This window comes from Ceratosolen solmsi, unplaced genomic scaffold (genome assembly GCF_000503995.2).
Source record: "Ceratosolen solmsi marchali unplaced genomic scaffold, CerSol_1.0 scaffold30, whole genome shotgun sequence".
NCBI lineage: Eukaryota > Metazoa > Arthropoda > Insecta > Hymenoptera > Agaonidae > Ceratosolen > Ceratosolen solmsi.
The window spans coordinates 7,048,757-7,068,363 of NW_011948421.1; the positions used below are offsets into that span (position 1 = coordinate 7,048,757).

Here is a 19,607-nt window from a genome sequence, read left to right on the forward strand (position 1 = left end):
TAAATATCTTTTAAAATTATGTATTTCATTAAAAAATTATTCGTATTCAAACTTAGATATTTTGACTACAAGTAATATAATGAATAATTAAGATAGTTTTATTTCAAGTGATTTAGTTTTGTTTCTTTACTTACATCATCATAGGTCATCTATCATATATAGAAACTTGCACTTTTCGAGTTAGAATTTTTTATGGTACTTACTTGTATTTATATACGGTATTTACTTGTGCTTACATATGTATATTTTACATATATTAACTTACAGATTTAATACATTTAGTGTTTTTAAAATTATTAAATACGTAATTAAAAAAAATTTTACATGTACAAATATATAATATCAATTATATATAAATAGGCATTTTAATTTTTTTTTTTTTTATTATCAGTCTTAAGTAAACATAAATATATATTCCAAGAATTTGATTAAATTTGATAAAATTTCATAGATAATTAGTTTTATATGTATTTCAAACATATTAAAACAAAGTTGCTTTTTTTAAGATTTACGTGTATGCGCAAACGCCTAAATAGGTAATAACAAATGGTTTAAATATTTCTATTAAAAATCTGTAAAGAAAATATTGTTTTTTTAAAATAATAAACTATTATATATTGTATTGTTATTAAGTATATATAAATAAAAAAATAAAGTCAAAAAGTTTTTGTTTTCAAATTTTTATAAAAAATGTTCACATATAACAATTTCTTATAATTCGAAATTGAAAATATGTATAATAATTATAATAACAAAATATGTATGATTAGTTTTAATGTGGATTGTAATGAATAAGTTTATTAAAAAAATATAATACTTGTTCAAATTATTAATATAAAATATGTATACTTGATAAAAATATATATTTAATAGTATATTAAATTTTATTGTTAGATCCTTTATTACAAGATAATAAATAACTTTAAATAATTTGAAATTTTATCAACAAAATAACATTATCTATATGTTCTTTATAGTTAAACGTGCTATTGTAATAGAAAAGTACATAAAAAATTTACACATCTTTTAAAAATTTTTTGATCTCTCTTTTTGTTTATATAAATACTCTTTAAACACGAGTGTTTTATATCCCTAAAATTATAATTGAATTTCACTTTGAATAATTAATTTGTTTAATCACATTGAATAATTCACCATTGAATAATTAATTCACTTTCATATCATTATTCATTGATTTTAGAAATTGTTCTAAATAAGACTATATCCGATCGATTGTAGTAGGTAGTATGTTTACTGAATTGGACAACTGTTAAATGCTTGAGTTAAAAGCTTGGTTTATCTATGCCTATAAGTTCTTCGAAGAGACTGTTTGAGCCTTCAAGTGTTTCTTCAATAGTCTGAAGAGAGAATCTCAATGTTGCTGCAGCGAGATCTCCAACAGACCATTGGCGATCCGTAAGAACTCGACTCACCGTATCCAGCTGAAAAATAGTATTAATTTGTTTTTCATTTGTTGTATCCAGAATTTTTATTATTAAATATTTTAAGTCTGAAATTTACTCTAATTTATGAATTTTATACAATACTAATATTTTTAATGTACAGGTTGTTATGAATTAAAATCTACATCAATAATTTCAATCTGTTATCTTCAAAAATTTAATTTTTTATTTCAAATTTGAATATTAAAAAACATTCATTTATACTTGAAAAGTTTATTATAATCAAATTTATTTATTATTTTATAACATTATAAATTTATTATAATATTAAACAATATAATATTCAATACGTAATGCATCTTATAAAGTTTTTTTTTTTACTTAAATTATGTTAAAAAACTAAATTATTTAAATATAAAATACGTTTAATCAAATTTAAGTTCAAATTATTATTATTAATAAATGATTGCGAAAAAATGTTAGAAAGTTTTGTTTATTATAATTTTTTTATAAAAATTTGAATAAAACTGCGTAAAAATTAACAAACTATAATTATTCAAAAATAAAATAAAATTAAATAATAAAAAGTAAAAAACCAACTTTAGTGAGTTTGGAGTGGCTGAAGGTATAATATATTAACCGAGGAACTCCAGCTATAGATGCAGCAAGCCACTGAACAATGAGTTTCAACTGGGGATCGCCTTTTAATCGAGAACCACAACCCCAATTGCCAGTTGCTACTGGTAATAGATCACCGATTTGGGGGCTGCTTTCACGTGAGATCTACATGTACGCACCATTTGCATTACGTGACGCAAACCATATACACAAATTCGAAAAAGTAATTCAACATTATTGTCAAGCTTTCAAAATATAACCGCCATTTAGAATGTTTTTATTAACTGTAACACGATGAAAACAATTTTTATTTTCATACTTAATATTCAATTTGAAATATTTATTGTTAATAAATATACAATTTAAAATATAATATAATGTTCATCTTTAAATCAGATTCTAAACATGCTTTTAAAATCTAAATTTCTTTAAATCCATAATACTTCAAAATATAACTACAATTTATTTTTAAGCATTATATTGCGGAAATCAAGTTAAATTATATTCAATTTAATTAAAGAAATTTAGTTATAATTAAATTACACCTTGATTAAATTTCAAGACTAATTTATGATCTAGTTTTGGTATCTTAATGACAAATAATTTTGTTGATAGAACAAGAAATAATTTTTTTTATTTAATTTACAATACGGTAGCTAAAAAGTATTAATTATTTCAAACAATTTTAAATGACAATTACAAAATATTTATATCTATATAAAATTATAAAAATACAAACAACAAACATTTCATTTCTATTTTATATGGATTGGATACTTTTTTTATTTTGTTCGGTATTTATCGCCTTTGAAAGTAAAATAATTGCAGTTTTTTTCTTTTCATTTTTAAAGTTTAGGGTTCTGAAGAAATACAATCTTATCTCATTTGTCAATTAATTAAATTTTCGAAAATTATATTATAATTTAAATCTAAAAAGAATTGAAAAGCAATATGTAGTTGTTTACCCAAAATATTCGAATATTGTTTAATATTTCTCTTCAAAATATTACTTTTACAATAAGTGCATAATAATTATTTCTTAAATATTGTCTTTTTTTATTACTGAAATAAATCGATATAATGTTTAGAATTTTAAACTATAAAACTATAATCAAATAAAACATCATTCTTATTTATAAATAATATTTACATATATACATTTATTTAATTTTAAATTTTTATATAGTTGATTTGTAAAAGTATTAATACTGAATTCAAATAATAAAAATAAAGTATCAAAGAAAATAAATAAAACTGATTGATTGTATGCAGTATATTTTCATTACTTTTTAATAATTCAAAATTATAGATAAGAAGTATATTAAAATTAAAAATTTTAAAAATTTCAATATTGTAACTATAATTTTATAAAAATATTATAGATATAAAATTCACATTAAAATTTTTTGCAACATATAAAAATATTTTGTTTTTTCTATAAAAATTCAATTAATATATTTTATGGCTGTTTCTCATTACATTGGATTATTAAGAAGCTTATTTAATGGAGCTATAAATTGTTTCATTAAAATAACATTCAAAAAATATATATTTATATATAATATATATATATATATATATATATATATATATATATATATATATATATATATTAATCTATTAATTTTTATAAATGTATTAATAAATTAAATATTTTGCTTATTGTATTGTATTTTTTATTTTGAAATAAGAGTTTGAATACTTAATGTAACAGATGTTTGTTTTCATAGAATACAATATATCTTTAATAAGATTGAAGTTCTATTCGAGAATCCCTGAAAATTTTAGTAAGTATTCTTATAAGTATACTTCTAAAAGAAAAAAATATGTGAATTATATATCGAAGTCCATATTTGAAATTAAGTGAAGATACGTTTTATAACTATATTTACAACATTTATACATTGTTATATAAATTATTATTATCAATTTAAATTTATTTATTAAATATATTTATAACTACAGAAATGCTTGAAAAACTGTTTTGCCACAGAATTGAATTTATAGTTTAAGTTAATATGATTTAATTGTTGCAATATTTAATAAATAGCAAAATAAATTAGTAGATTTAAAATTCAAATAATTTAATATAAAACAAATGTAAATAAATATTTTGAAAAAATATAAAAATGTTCTTCATACTTTCAACAAGATACTCATATAGGTTTAATAATTATATTGTCTGTAAGAGAAACCAGATTAAAACAATAATTTAATAGTTGAATCTTCTTAATTGTTAAACATTTTAAAACTATGTCTCGTATAATCATCTTGGACTTACCGATGATTGCTGTCTACTTTTTTGTCGAGCTAATTCAAGGCTGAGACTTCTCACAACCAAAGCTAACTTATGCCGTTGATGGGCGTCACTTGCGTTGAAAAAAGGTTGTGGTTCCCCTTCCTGTACAGGTACCCCAGCAAATGACTCACTCAGTGCTCTTTTTAACAGTGAACTGGCGAACGTTACCACGGCTTTATCTCGAGCATTCAGCTCACGGTTTTCACTGTTTAGCAGGATTGGATCTTCCAACCATTTAGAAAGCTGTTCATATACTTCTTCTAGCTCGGAACAAAATTCTGTTTTCAATGAAAATATAAAATTCATTATTTTATTTACTTTATCTAGTTAAATATTATCTCTATAGTTTCTTCGTAGCGACAATTTTTTTTTAATTTTTGTTCAAATGTTTCTACTTGCAATAATTAATACAAATTGATTAAATAATATAAATAAAAGATAATTTTTTTTATTGTAAACATAATTTTTTATTTAAAAAATAGAAGTCAGAATCCCATTTATAAATTTTTAAATAGTAAAGTCATACTTTACCTTATATAATTAAAAAATTTCATTTTATTATGTACGATACGTTCATTTTTTTCCGTACGCAATATATATATATATACACAGGTACTCAATTACCCGCTACATTTATTAGATTTATTTACTAAAATTTAAGCAAGTACTGAATTTTAATTTATTAATGAGGCTAAAATTATTTTTTAAATTTTACATATTGTTTCAATTTTTTATAAAAGGATAGATTATACAAATATATTGTATAATAATATATTTAATGATAGTTGTATTATTTTATGAAAGAATGTTTATTAGGAATATTAGTTAGTCTTAAATAGTTCATTTTCAAGAGTATTTTATTACTATTGATATTAACTATGAACAGAATGTATTTAAATAAATATGGATTTCTTAATAATTAATTATTATAACTTGATCTAATTTTCAAATGATTTTATTTTTATTTATAATTAACAATTAGTTATTAAAATTTAATATTTATTTTTCTTATAATTTTTTTAAAATAATAACTTACCTGAACTGTAGTCCGTGCTAAAACTGTTTCTACTATTAATACCAGTCTCTTTTCGATTAATCATAGTTAGCTGATTTTGACGAAATCTACCCAACCATTTTCGTTCAACTTCCAGAGATTCTTTTAAGAATTCTTCATCAACAGTTTCATTTCTAAGTACGAAACCTCTTGATCCACCTCTTTTTATTCTATAATCAATTATCACAATAATAAATAGTGAATTACTTGTTTTTTTTTTGTAACACGATAATACTATAATATAATAAAATCAATAATATGCGTATAACCTTGATTTATTTCTACATTTCAATTAAATTTTTATCTGGAATTTGAATTATTCAGAAAACATAGAAATAATAAGTTTATCAAATTAATAATATACGAATTCGTTAAATTTTATGTATGAAAAATTACTAATTTATATAAATTAACTTTTTCTTTGGCTGTAAGTAATTGTTTGTTATTTAAAATAAACGATAAAAATACAACTATTATAAAAGTATATTGATTTAAATTAATATAAAACATAAATATAATCAATAGTATGTAAATTATATAAAGTATGTGTTTATATTGAAGAGTGTATATATTATTTATCAATGTAAAATATTTATTTGAAATCTAAAAAATGTATTACGACAATAAATAATTATTTTACAAACTTGATATTTTGATCGCCCACTTGACTTCCGGCAATACTGATTCCAACTGCGTAACTACTGTCGCTTGCAGATTCGCTTGTAGACTTTGTACCAGTGGTTGAATTTTCGTGTTTTAAAACATCTTTTAATCTCTGAACAAATGTTTCTCGCCATTGATGGTTATCAAGTTGTGACGAATATTGACTAAATATTTGCTGATTTTCATCTTCATTTTCTAATAAATTATTATAAATTTTATATATGATTTATCAAATATTATTTTTATTTACATGCTTATGTTCTTCAAAAATATAAGATCAAATGGTTTACGTAATAATGTAGTCAATAAACATCTTTTTTTTTATTTCAAGTCTTTCAAATTATTGTTGGAAATAGAAATTATCAAAAGTCGATCAATAATTGTCCCTTCATATTATCATTTATATTATTTTTTTTCCTTTTGAAGATAAACAATTTTATCTCTAAACGCATGCATAATTTAACAAGATTATTAAACAATAAATTGTATAAATATATTTTAAAAACATTATTTAATAATTTAAAATTAGTGTATAATCGGCATAAATTATTTATAAATACATTATTAATTAATTCAATATTGAAATAATAAAAGATTGCATTTGATTATTTATTTTATAGAAGATAAATAATGTAGTATTACAATATTGTTAAGTTATCACTACATTTTCTATTTATAATAATATATATTACGGAAATATATACCTGAATATGTAAGATGTTTTAGAAATTAATTTAATTTCTCATTATCATTCGTGTTAATATATATAAATGATACCCTTATCTTTTTTAAAAGTGAATAATTTACCTAGTTCTTCGTCTATTGTATCTGTTGCACTGTAAAAACTATCAGTACTTTCACTGTTACAGCTATTGTACACAGATGTTTGCGCAATGGATTTGCGCGTAATAGGTAAAGCTTCTCCGCTTGAACCTAAGACTATAAAGTTATTGCGTCTTCCTACGCTGCTAATTTTTATAATTCTGCCTGGACTCATAACATGATTTGATGACCCGTTTTCTCTTATTATTTCTGTTGTGATTGACTGTCTTCCCGATTCTATGAGATATTATATAAAATAAAAATCATAGATTATCATGTCTCGTAAATTCTTTTTCAGATATATATTTCATAATTCTCTGTTTCTAAACGTTTAAATTATTATTTATTAATAGAAAATTTTTATTTATTATATCAAGAAAAAAATTGTCATTTACTTATTAATTTTACTAAAATATATATAAATATAAATACTATTTGTAGTTGCAAATTAATCAATATATTATGATTAGATATATACTAAACATGTAATTGTGATTATAAAATAATATTTAAAATAATTTAAAAAATTAATATAATTTAACGTAATATATTCAGTCTCATAATATTACATAGTATATACATAATATATACTGTCACAGAAAATTAAAGTCTTAATTACAAATAAACTAACAGTTATTCATATATATTTGAAATACAACCAACAAAAGATAATTAAATGAAACACAGCGAGAATACAGAATCATTGAAAAGTAGAAATATAAAAGTGGAAATTATTCAATTATTTTGAATTTTAAAATGAATACTGTCAAGCAAGATTTAAATAGTTATAAAATAAAAGCATAGAAATCTAGATATACAGACAATTTTTAATTCATGGAGTAAAGTTTGAAAAGTTATAGAGTAATATCAAAAACTATATAAATAACAAAATAATTAACAAAAGACTAAAATTAATCGTTCAATAACTAAAAATGAAAAATAAATATTGTAGATATATAATAAACAAATAAAGAAACAGATATAACTTTTCATTTTAGCTATTTAAAAACAAAATTCAGAAAAAGAATGTCATATACTCAGAATTGAACTAAAACGAAAATGAATAAAAATCTTTTAAAGAAACTTCCATCAATGTAAACTAACTTAAATAAAGAAATTATAAAATAAATTGAAGTATTGTCTTGAATATTTCTATGACTTAAGATTTGTAAGAACTATATAAACAGTTTCGATAACATATAATTTTTTTGTAAATGTTTTTGATACCTCACTAGCACACAATGAAACAGTACAATAAAATAATTAATACACGATGATACAAAGAAATGTACATGAAGTAGCCGTTAAAAAAGAAAAGAAAAATTAGACTGACAAAAAAATCAAATAAAACATTAATAAATCTAATAGTATTGAATTAATCTTTATGGAGAAGTTCGCTATTTCATCAATTTTTTTTTTGTAATATTGAGAAGAAAAATAAAAACAAATTTCAGCATGGTTCTTGGTCACATAGTTTTGATTCTGATAACTATCTTTAAAATTTGTTATTATAACTCTAACAAGTCATAAATTGAAAAAATAATAAGAGATTCTAAGAATAAATTTACTTCTATTGATTAAATTATTATTTTAGAAGTAGATTTAAATATTATTTCCATCGAAAAAATTTTCAAAATTAACTTTTATAACTTATAAAAATATATCAGAAAACATAAATATGTGCATATATACATACAAATGTATATGCATAAAATTTGTAGTTGAACTTTATTTAGTACATGTTCATTATCAAAAATTGTCCTCAATAATAATTATAGAAATTAAGGAGTACCTTGATTATTGGTATTATTGATTGTAACTTCCCTTTTATTCGATATATTTTCAATCTCAGGAGATACGCTGCTGCAACTCTCACCAATAGGAGATAATCTTTTTATACCAAATACAGTTTCTTGCTCTACATCTTGTTTTGACCCAATTGATGCTGAGTAATCAATTAAATTCTGTAACGGTCTGCGTTGCCTGAAGCCCAGAAGTGACTTATTTAACTCGCGTAAAACATTGTCTTCTTCGTATTGAGCAAGTGGTAGTTGTGAGTAGTCTTCTGCATCTATGCAGCAAATCGTGATCTATACGATGCATTTTAAACTCAATATACATCTTTTTAAATTAAAATGCATAATACACGCATTTAAGAATGTACGTTCAAATAACTATTTATAACAAAATTTATGTAATAGTAATGAATGAGTATTAGTAATTATTCATTTAAGAAATTTTTTATTTCAATCGGTATCAGACTTAATTATATGAATTGATTAGATTCAATAAAAGTGATTAATTTTTTATATTGTGAACAGAATGACTACTTATATAGAATTATGAATAAATGTATACTTTAGAATGAATTATAGAAAAAGTAAAGAATAATTGTCAAACTGTTTTAAAATTAATGAATTACTATTAATTACAATTATTTAAATTTTTAAGCTTACTGAATTTGGTTCTGGAATAATCTCAAAAGTAGCTCGATGTTTTGGATCTTGTATTCTAGAGATATGTCGTAAGCCTTCAACTATTAATGCCTCATTATCTTCCAATGCTTCTACAGAAAGTATTATTGCTAATAATTCAGGATGTGTTGCTATCTATGAAAATTATATTATGTATTTAAATAAATAAAAAACAAAACTCAGGAGTATAATCAGGAGTTTAATTATTCATTTTTATATCTTAAAAATTTCACTTCGATACTTAAATTAGAATAAATTATAGTATATCATTAATATACACATTATCGATGCAAATTATACATCTATTCATATTTTTTAATTTATTTATATAGCAAATATTAAAAATCATTGGTATTTTGTTCTAGAAATTTTAATTATTTCATATTTTATTCGAGAGTTTGAATACTGATTGAGTTGTATTTGATCGATTAAAAATTTTTTTCGTTATATGTATATTATTTATATATATTATTTATATATATATATATATATATATATATATATATATATATATATGATGTTTATAACGGAATAAATTTGTAATTATTTATTTTTGAAATATAATATTCTAATGTACATAAATAAACATACATAAATAATAATTAAACTTTATCAGAATTGTGGAAATATTTGCATAGATTAAATTTAATAATCCATATAAATAATTTTAAATTATCTTAAAATCATATAATTTTCAGTAATAAATTTTAATGTATATAGAATTGTAAAATAGGTATCTGTGTTGTATATATTATATGGAATTATACTGAAATTTTTCGCAAAGAAAAAATTAAATATGGAAGATTCTATTAAAAATTGAATACGTATAAATAAATTAAATCACAATTATTAATTCTCTACTTTCAATCTCAATGATAGATTATTACATTTTCTATTAGAATACGTATTATAATTTTGAAAGATCCATAGATATGGGATAATAAAAGTGCGCCATTCCTTATTATAAATAACTAAATTTTTTTTTGATAATTTAGCCAATTCAGATAATGAAAAATAATCTTATTTATTTAGAAGTAAACTATATTGAAATTAAAAAAAAATAATAAAAATATATATTATGTCAATTTAGATAATTATAATTTAGAATTTATTTAATTTAATAAATATTTTTAAACAATAATGATTAAAATAATAAATAAATTTAATATACACCATTTTTTTAACAATGAAAATAAAAATTAATAATCAAAATACTTAAATATCAGTATCAAACTTAGGTATACCGTAATCAGATAATTTAATGATAAATTTGTATAATTGTATCTAAGTATTCAATGTTTTTAATGTTTTATCAAAAGTATATATATAACTATTTGAGAAAAAAAACCAAATACTGAAATAAACAACAACAAAATAAAAAAGATATAAAAACAAGATCACTTTGTACTTACTTACTTGAATAGTCTCTTGTGTGACACTATCTTCGAGGACACCATTACCTAGGTTTCGACTCGCAAAGCACACCTGCATTACTGTATTTCCGGCCTGTTTCGCACGTTCTAGTCTACCTTCGTGTCTGATAGATAATGGACAAAGTGGCATGCTACACTCGAGCCAATCTTCAATGGTTAACCACTGCTTTGAGAGCATCACCTGTCGAGAGATTAGAAGATGACCTTCGAGAGCACGTTCGCCCTCATATTCAAGGTAATCGAAGTACTGGAACAAACCACGCAACTTTGCCCTTTGGCTTTTTCTATAAAATGGATTAATAAACACATTTTAAATGAGTTATATTTTAAAAATAATTTTGGCACCGGGTAGGCAACTAAACTATCTGTACAGATATATCAATGGATCATATTATACATTTGGTACATGCATTTGGTAAGTCTTGATATTGATAAGCTTAATCAAAGTTCATTTTTACTAATTTTTTTTTTTAATTTCAGAATTCAATATCGTTTATTGCAAGATAAATTACTTTCTAATATTATGTTCTAAAAATTATTATATATTTAATTTTTTACTTTATTTTAATTTTTCAACAATTAAAATCGTAGTTTAATTAAAATATTTATTTTTAGGTAAAACACTTATAGTATTTCAACTTAAAATTAGGTGTAATTACAGAATATGATTATGATGATATTTTTTTGTCTTTATTAAAATTGATGAATTAAAAACAAATAGAAGAATAGCATATTTATTCAAATAGTTTATGATAAAAGATTAGACATTAATATTTAACTGTTTTTCTTATATTATTATTCTATATCATTCATAAAATACTATTATAGTTTTAAATGATAACTAGTTAATAAACAGCATTAATAAATAATAATTTTTTCAATTATATCAAAATTTTAGTATAAATATCTTTATAAGTTTTATAATTTATTACTTGCTACTATACTGTTATATCAAATATCGGTAAATTTATCAAAATTTTGAAAACTAGATATCAAGAAAATAAGTATGATATTATGTGCAGGCAACTACTGTATAATATTCGGGAAATATACATTTTTATAAGTAAAAATTTATGGAAATATTAATTATTTATAAAGCAATGGATCTTTAAATTAAGAACTAATATAATAATAAAATAAGAATTAATTAAATATTAAAAGAAATAAAAAAAGTATTTAATGTAAGAATGTAATTTGCAATGCAAACCAAATGAACAAAAATATACTCACAAATGAAGATATTTAAAAAAGTTTGTAAAATTAAAGTCCATTAAAGTAGGATGAGTTTTTGGGGTTCGTTTTGGATATGTAGAGAAAAAAGCATTCGCGATAAGCGATGCCACAAATGCATAACTGTGTTCAATAGTGTCACCTAAAACAAAAATTAAAATATTAAATTATGAAAATTTTAATCAGTCATTTAAGAATCATAAAATTTATCCTACGTATAAATACCTTGTTGTTGCAAACTAAAATAAAGCCCTTGTGGAGGCTTGTGTATTTTCAAGATCTTCGCGCGATTTACCATGTAAGGTATTGTTTTCGTAAAAATGTGATTACGCTCAGTAGAATTCAATTCTTTTTCAAGATAATTCACAAGGCCAATAAATAGATCTGGTTCTTTTAAGTCTTCTTCGGGATCCAAACTAATACTATATTATAGTCACACAGAGTCTTATTTTCTTTTTATAATAATTTAAGATTAATGTTTATAGAGAGTGTAATTCTTAAATGTCCTTAATTCTATTACATAAATTATATTATTCTTTACATCTTAAAATCTTATTCGATATATTTTTAATTTCAATAATTTATTTAATTATTTAATCATAATAATTTATTATGTTTTATTATTTATATGAAGGCTATTAAAATAATAATTTTATTAAATATATTAAGAAAGTTTAAAAATTAATTTTTACAAAGAGTTTTTATTTATTAAAACGGAATTTATCTAAATAATTTCAAAATATATATTGTTTGGATTTATAATTCTTTATTATAAGAAATAGAATAATTCAAAATTGCTAATGATAAAAATTTAATATTTCTATATGGACATATTTTCATAAATATTTTACGTTATTCTTTTCAGTTTGCACAATAGATGTAACTTTATTAAAGCGGCTATAATATATATATAAATATAATCTTTGAATTATAAAAGAACTGGTATCAAATATTTTATTAAATACTGGAAAATGCAGAACATGTATATTTACACATAAACGTTTATCATTGTATAATTAAATATCATATTCTATTAAATTCATAGATTTATAGAAAATTAAAAGATCCTTTTTTGAGAATTCGAAAATGTATTGTTTTCTTCTATAAATTACCTTTTCATTTTTTAACGGATTAAGTTCAAAACACTGAATAGTTATCAATTTAAATTTTCTCTCGAATACTAAATGTGTTTATTACAATTTAATTATTTAATTTTATGTAAATTCGTGTGCAAATGCATTTAAAATATTACTTTTAATGAATAATAATGTATAATAAACTTCATGATATCTTTCATTATAAATATTTAAAATACTTTTAATAATCGTTTATTCCTATGTGAATTTATATACTTCTAAAAATACAAGAAATTTTAAATATTTATGAAAATTAAAACAAAATGATACTTAATATTTAAATATTTCAACATTTTAATACATTCATATAAAAATAATTGAAAAATATTAGGAAATATATTAGAAAATTGTTTACTATCAAATTAATTTAATCAAATAATTTTTCTAAAATTTTACTTTTATATGCCTCATTAATTGGAAATAATGTACTCTTATTTTAAAGATTTTACTATTCGAAATTATGAAAATATGTATAGACGCAAATATAATCACTTTTTATTTGTTAATTAACTCAAACAAACAAAATAACATTAAAATATTTGATTTAATCATAACTATTTGAGAATGTAATCTTAATGACATGGTAAGTATAGTTTAAAGTAAAAATAAATTTTTTCATCAAATAACTGTCGTAATAATATTACCATAAATCTGATAATTACAACTAACTGCAAGGAACTTTAAAGATCTAAAATGCAATCTCCTTGGAAGCTCTGTTTTATTTCTTTTTGATATATTTGACCTTATATATATATATATATATATAAATTATACTTATGCAATTATTAGTTTCTCTTAATTTTTTATTTAAGATATTTACTTCATTCTAAAAAAATAAGTATTTGAAATTCACGTAAAGTTTATATTAATTTGTTAAATAAAAATTTATTCTTAATTTCGATTAATCGAAATGGTCAATTTAAAAAATGCATATACATATATATAAAGGTTATTGTTATTAATTAATTAATAATATTGGAAGTTATTAAATAATATATTCATATATTTACAGTTATATTTGAAATAAATATAAGCAATTCTTCTACATTTAAAAGTACAAAGCTTAATTTTTTTATCGTTTAAATAATGGTAATGAAATATAGCTGATTTTTCATTTATTAGAATATATAAAATAATATGTCAAATGTAAATAATAAGGTGAACATAAATAGTACGTTTATTAATATGATAAAGTTTCGATAACATTAACATACTAAAAGATGACTGAAGTTTAAATTGATAAAATAAAAATGTTAATAAGTAAATGTTAGTAAAAAAATGTTAGTAAGTTACTTTTAAAATATTATAAAACATTTTCAACATATATTGTTTTTAATTGTTTTTAATTGTTCAGTTCATTATTTTAAATTATATTATACATTTATTCTTCGTAATTTCACAATAAATTTCAAAGATATTGCAATTGTATTAATTATTTAAAATTTTGAATGTAATTTCTTTCAATACAATTTTTCCAATATAATTTATATTATTATTGTGTTGTAACAAATTAATATTTCATTTAAATTGTAGTTTTTTATTGATTAATAGAGATTATAAGTATAAATATCTTATAATTATAAATTATTTACTTTCAATTTAAAAGGAAAATTACCAAATTATAAGAATTAAATAATCGTGACAAATATAAATATACATAATTATGTAATAAAAAAGAAATAGTTTTATAAAATTAAATTTAAGATTATTCGAATTTGATTCAAAATAAAAATATTTTTAAAATATATTTATTCAAAAACAAGTAAAACAGTTGAACGAAATCTCATACTTGCACATATCATGCACTCGCTGCATAGCATCAACCAAATCTTCCGAGTTCTTGGCTGCTGCCGCTTTATCCAATTGTTTTGTTACCGTAGACCACCAAGGTAAATCGCAAGGTAACATTACTAATGCCATGATCCTTAACAATATAAAGTCTTACTCCAAATAAATCAATAATGCATCAATAATAATCATTAAATCTGTAAAAAAAACATTGATACAAAATTATATATTAAAATTAATTTTTAAAAATATAATTATACTTTATAGAGCTTAAACGTAACGAATATTTTTGGTTATATATAGGAATGTATTAATAAAATTAAAAAAATTTTTAAATTTAAAAAAATATTATTCTTTTTCCATTTTTTAAAAATTATTTATTAACGAAAAATAAAATTTTCATTAATATAAATAAATAGATACTTAAAATCTTTAATTAAAACTTCTTAAAAAATTTTTTAAAATAGAGAGTTCTTTGAGTTTGAGATATATATTTATATGTATTATTTGTAATGTTGCTTATGATTAAATTATAAAGTATAAATTATAAAATTATTAAAAATATAATTGTTCATATTTTTTGTCTAATATTTTAATTTTTTTATGTTTCTATGTTTAAATATTATATTTATATATATTAAAAAATCTAATATAAAAACAATCATCTATAAAAACATTCGATAAATTTTTTCTTACGTTCATCTAGAAAAAAATATATACACGAGTGTCGCAAAACTTATTTAAATTATTTCCACCTACATCAAGGTCTGGCTAATTTGTATACAATAAATATTTATTAAGTTAAAAAATATCCGTTTATCATTAAAAACAAATAATATGTTTCAAAAAAATAATTTTATAAATTTGATAAAAATGTTTATAATATGAAGATTTCTTGAAAAAATCTGAAGTTATAATGTACATCGTAAAATCATCAATTTATTTAAAAAATTGACATTACAATCATTAAATATACATTATTTTATTTAAATTATTTCATAGAATTTTTTAAATCTTTACTATTTATACATATAATAAAAGAGTTTTAAAAAATATTATAGAATGTTGAGTCTTCATATTACATTATTAAAATATTCGTTCGGTTATAAATTTCAGCATGAGATTTGGGAACAATGAAAAGTGTTTAAGATTTGTTTGATCACATCTATATATTAGGAATTATTGGCATTGTAGAAAGTAAAGAGCGGAGTTCAATAGTTTTGATATGTTAACAAGCAATTAGTCGAAAAATAAAATTGCATTAATAATATCAATCTGATGTAAATTAGATATGTTTTATATTAATTTATATAAAAAATAAAAAATTTTTCAATATCTATTAAATTATCTTAAATACCTACTTTTAAAACATGTAGTTTTACGTTCAGCTATAAAAGATTATATTACTATAAAATTTTGTGCTACTTATAAAATTTTGTGATTCAAACTACTTTTTCTATCATTAAATAAAAAATAATATATAATTGTAAAAACTAAAGTTTTGTTTTCATGTATTTCATCTTGTAAAATTCATATCAATATTAGCTATAAAAATCATTTGTAATAATACATTCTTCGCCATATAAAAATATCACAATTATAGTTTTACTTGTCGATATAAATAGTCTTTACTATCATATTGTATTATTTATTATTTATCATATTATATACTAAAAAAATAAATAATACTATAGTATCCAATAATACCTATATAAAAAGTAATAATTTAAATGCATTCGACTTATAGGAAATATATACATTATGAGTGCTTCATCAACAGTATTTTATCCATGAACAATGTAATTGATGAATAATAATAAATTATAAAAATTATATACGTTTCTTTTAAATATATAAAATCAGTATTATAAAATTATTTTTATTAAAATTTTTTTACTGATTATAATACGTTGGTAAAATTAAACACCTTCAAAATTCATATTCCAAAGTGTAATTCGAGTATAAAAAGCTGTGTGTATAATTATACAATGCTCTTGCCTAAAACTCAAGATAAATTTGTGTTCTCAATTTCATCTGCGATTCTTATTTTAAATCTAGGTTAACTCTGCATGTGTATGTATGTTTTCATAAACTCTTACACCCACCTTTCTTACTTATAATTACTAATTGCAGTTTACTGCAAATTTTAAATCGATTTATATAATACATAACTTGCTTCTGGTTAATTGTACTGTTGCATGTACCTCTAAAAAATAATGTACTTCTTCAAATATATTTAAATTGATGTAACTTCAAAATTTACCAATTTTTAGAAAAAAATTAATTTTTTAAAAATAGTGATCAAACTGTAAATTTAAATAATTCTTGTAAGACATTTCTATATAATTATAAAAATTAAGATAGAGAATTAATATCGATGTAACTTGAGTTTTACAGAAAGTATTTATTTATTTTAAAAACTAACTTTTATAGAAATTTATAATAAAAATTGAATTACAGTCTAAAATATGTTTTTAGAATATTATCGCATATGTGAATGCATTTTTAATTAAAAGAAGTTAAATCGGATTTTAAGAAAAATAATAAATGTAGATGCTATTGAGTGTACATTTATTTTTAAATTCATAAATTAAATGACTTATGAATTACTAATCATTATTTATAATTATAAAATATATCTAAAATATATTATTTTATTTTATAATACCATAGCATTTACTGTAATGATTATTTTTATTTATATGTACATTTATTATAAATTATTTTTTTATTTTTTAAATTAAATAAGTTACAATAAAAATTTATTGTCTAGTGATTATTATATTACCAATGTAGATGTTTAATTCAGTAATATTATTCCAGACAATGAAAAAATTTTTAAAGTATGTTTTATTAAAATATTTTATGATAAATTGAAAAATAAATTTGTTGTCTTTATCAAATATATAATATATTAAAAATTCATTTTTAACAATTTATATTAAGTTAAAAAATATGCTAATATATTTATTTATGTAATATATTTGACAACTTTAAAAATGTTTAATAAAAAATTTTAATTATATTTTGAAATTCTAATATTTTAATGATTCTAATCATTGTTATGTTTTTATAATATTGAAGTTAGATCAGACCATTTCACTTTACATTTTTGGTATGAAAATCAATATTGCTATTATACATATTTGTTACAATACAAAATTCTGTACAAATCAGTTTATAAATAATGTTTATTATACATTTTTATATAGTGTAATAATTTTATTCGAATAAAAAAAAAATAATATATGTTTGCAAAATATTAGAATATTATATTGAAATTTTAAAAGGTGCATAACTTAAATTTAAATTTAAAAAAAAATGCCATGATTGTAAAGTTATTAAAGAGATAAAATTTATGAAACAAAAATTATATATATTTTTAAAAAAAATTAATAAATATATTTTATTGTAAATTATTTTATTACGTAAAATACGATTCTATCAAATTATTTTATAATTGTATTTTTTATATTTTTTTTTAATTGCGAGACTAGAGAAAAAGATTCACATAATAAATTTATTAAAAAATATTTCATATATTTAATAAATATATCATAGATTATTACTGCCAAATTATCATAGACTACAATGATATGCTTTAAAATTAATTATTTAAAGAAAGTAATAAAGTTGAATTAAAATATTCCATTATTTTCATCGTAATTTTTAATTGGCAAATTTTAGTGAAGGTAGTAAAATTATTTGATACAATGGTTGTTACGCATAAATTATTATTATAGTTGCTTAATAGTTAATTTATGCAACTACTTAAATTTTGTTTAAATCAACCTTCGGCTATCATTGCAATTGATTAGCATTGGCAGGTACACTATTGGCGAAAAAATTGAAAATCAATTACTGCATTCTTTGGTTGTTTATGTTACTGCTGCATATATGTTTTATTTCTTGTGCTCTAACCTACAAACATCAGTTTATCTTAAATTTTAATGATTATATCTTACCGAGCGGTTATAATGCAGATCACAGTTACGCTGTTGTGCATATAAAATGAAGTAAGAAAAAAATAGAAACAACGCACTATTATATAAGCCTGGATACATGGATGAAGAAGAATATTTAAAAATACAGAAAAACAATTTATGTATAGTCCAATGACGTTTGCGTTACTACTGTTGGTACATTTGATTGCTGATTCGGAATCTTTAATACTGCTTTTTAGGGTTAGTTCAGTGACAAGCCGCTTAAAACAGCGCAACACGACGATACATCTCAATCTATTTGTGAATACAAAACTTACTGATGTAAACTAGCAATGTTCATATATTTAGAATGAAATTTATGATATAATTCTATTGGAAAATTGAATCTTCATATTTCATCCTATATTTTGTTCTATTTTGCAGATGCTAATGAAATAAAGTTACCGTAAGTTCCAATATATATATGTTCAAAAATTAAGCATTATAAAAATTAAAAACAAATATATTGTTTGTCACTAGAACGATATCACTCATTTTTTAATAATTATGTTCAAATATAAACTTGATGAAAAAATAAAAAAAAAAACAATATAAATTGAAAAAACAATAAAAGTTCATATACAACAACATATTGTTGTAAAAATATAAAAACTGTAAACATTTTTTTAAAGATTACAAATATTATTCAACAATACAATATTATATTTGATAACAGTAAAACTAGAATAACAATTTAAAACGTA

At 20.4% G+C, this 19,607-nt stretch overlaps 1 protein-coding gene across 1 annotated transcript; it reads right to left on the minus strand.

The window, feature by feature from the left end:
* Positions 1-1,283: 1,283 nt before the first annotated feature.
* On the minus strand, positions 1,284-19,187 carry LOC105361492 (uncharacterized). Its single transcript, XM_011498688.1, has 13 exons — positions 18,886-19,187; positions 14,922-15,117; positions 12,222-12,412; positions 11,997-12,138; positions 10,750-11,050; positions 9,316-9,468; positions 8,652-8,949; positions 6,845-7,096; positions 6,019-6,232; positions 5,357-5,544; positions 4,303-4,598; positions 2,004-2,186; positions 1,284-1,442 (listed from the first exon to the last, which is right to left on the minus strand). The coding sequence occupies exons 2-13, from the start codon at positions 15,050-15,052 to the stop codon at positions 1,284-1,286; spliced, it is 2,508 nt and encodes an 835-aa protein (XP_011496990.1). The 5' UTR covers positions 15,053-15,117; positions 18,886-19,187.
* Positions 19,188-19,607: the final 420 nt, after the last annotated feature.

Coding starts and splice junctions, on each gene's coding strand:
- LOC105361492 (XM_011498688.1), bottom strand. CDS start 15,052: ATGGCATTAGTAATGTTACCTTGCGATTTACCTTGGTGGTCTACGGTA. Junction 11,051..11,996: donor TTTTTTAAATATCTTCATTT/GTGAGTATATTT, acceptor TCCATTTTATAG/AAAAAGCCAAAGGGCAAAGT. Junction 9,469..10,749: donor TCACACAAGAGACTATTCAA/GTAAGTAAGTAC, acceptor TAATTTTCATAG/ATAGCAACACATCCTGAATT.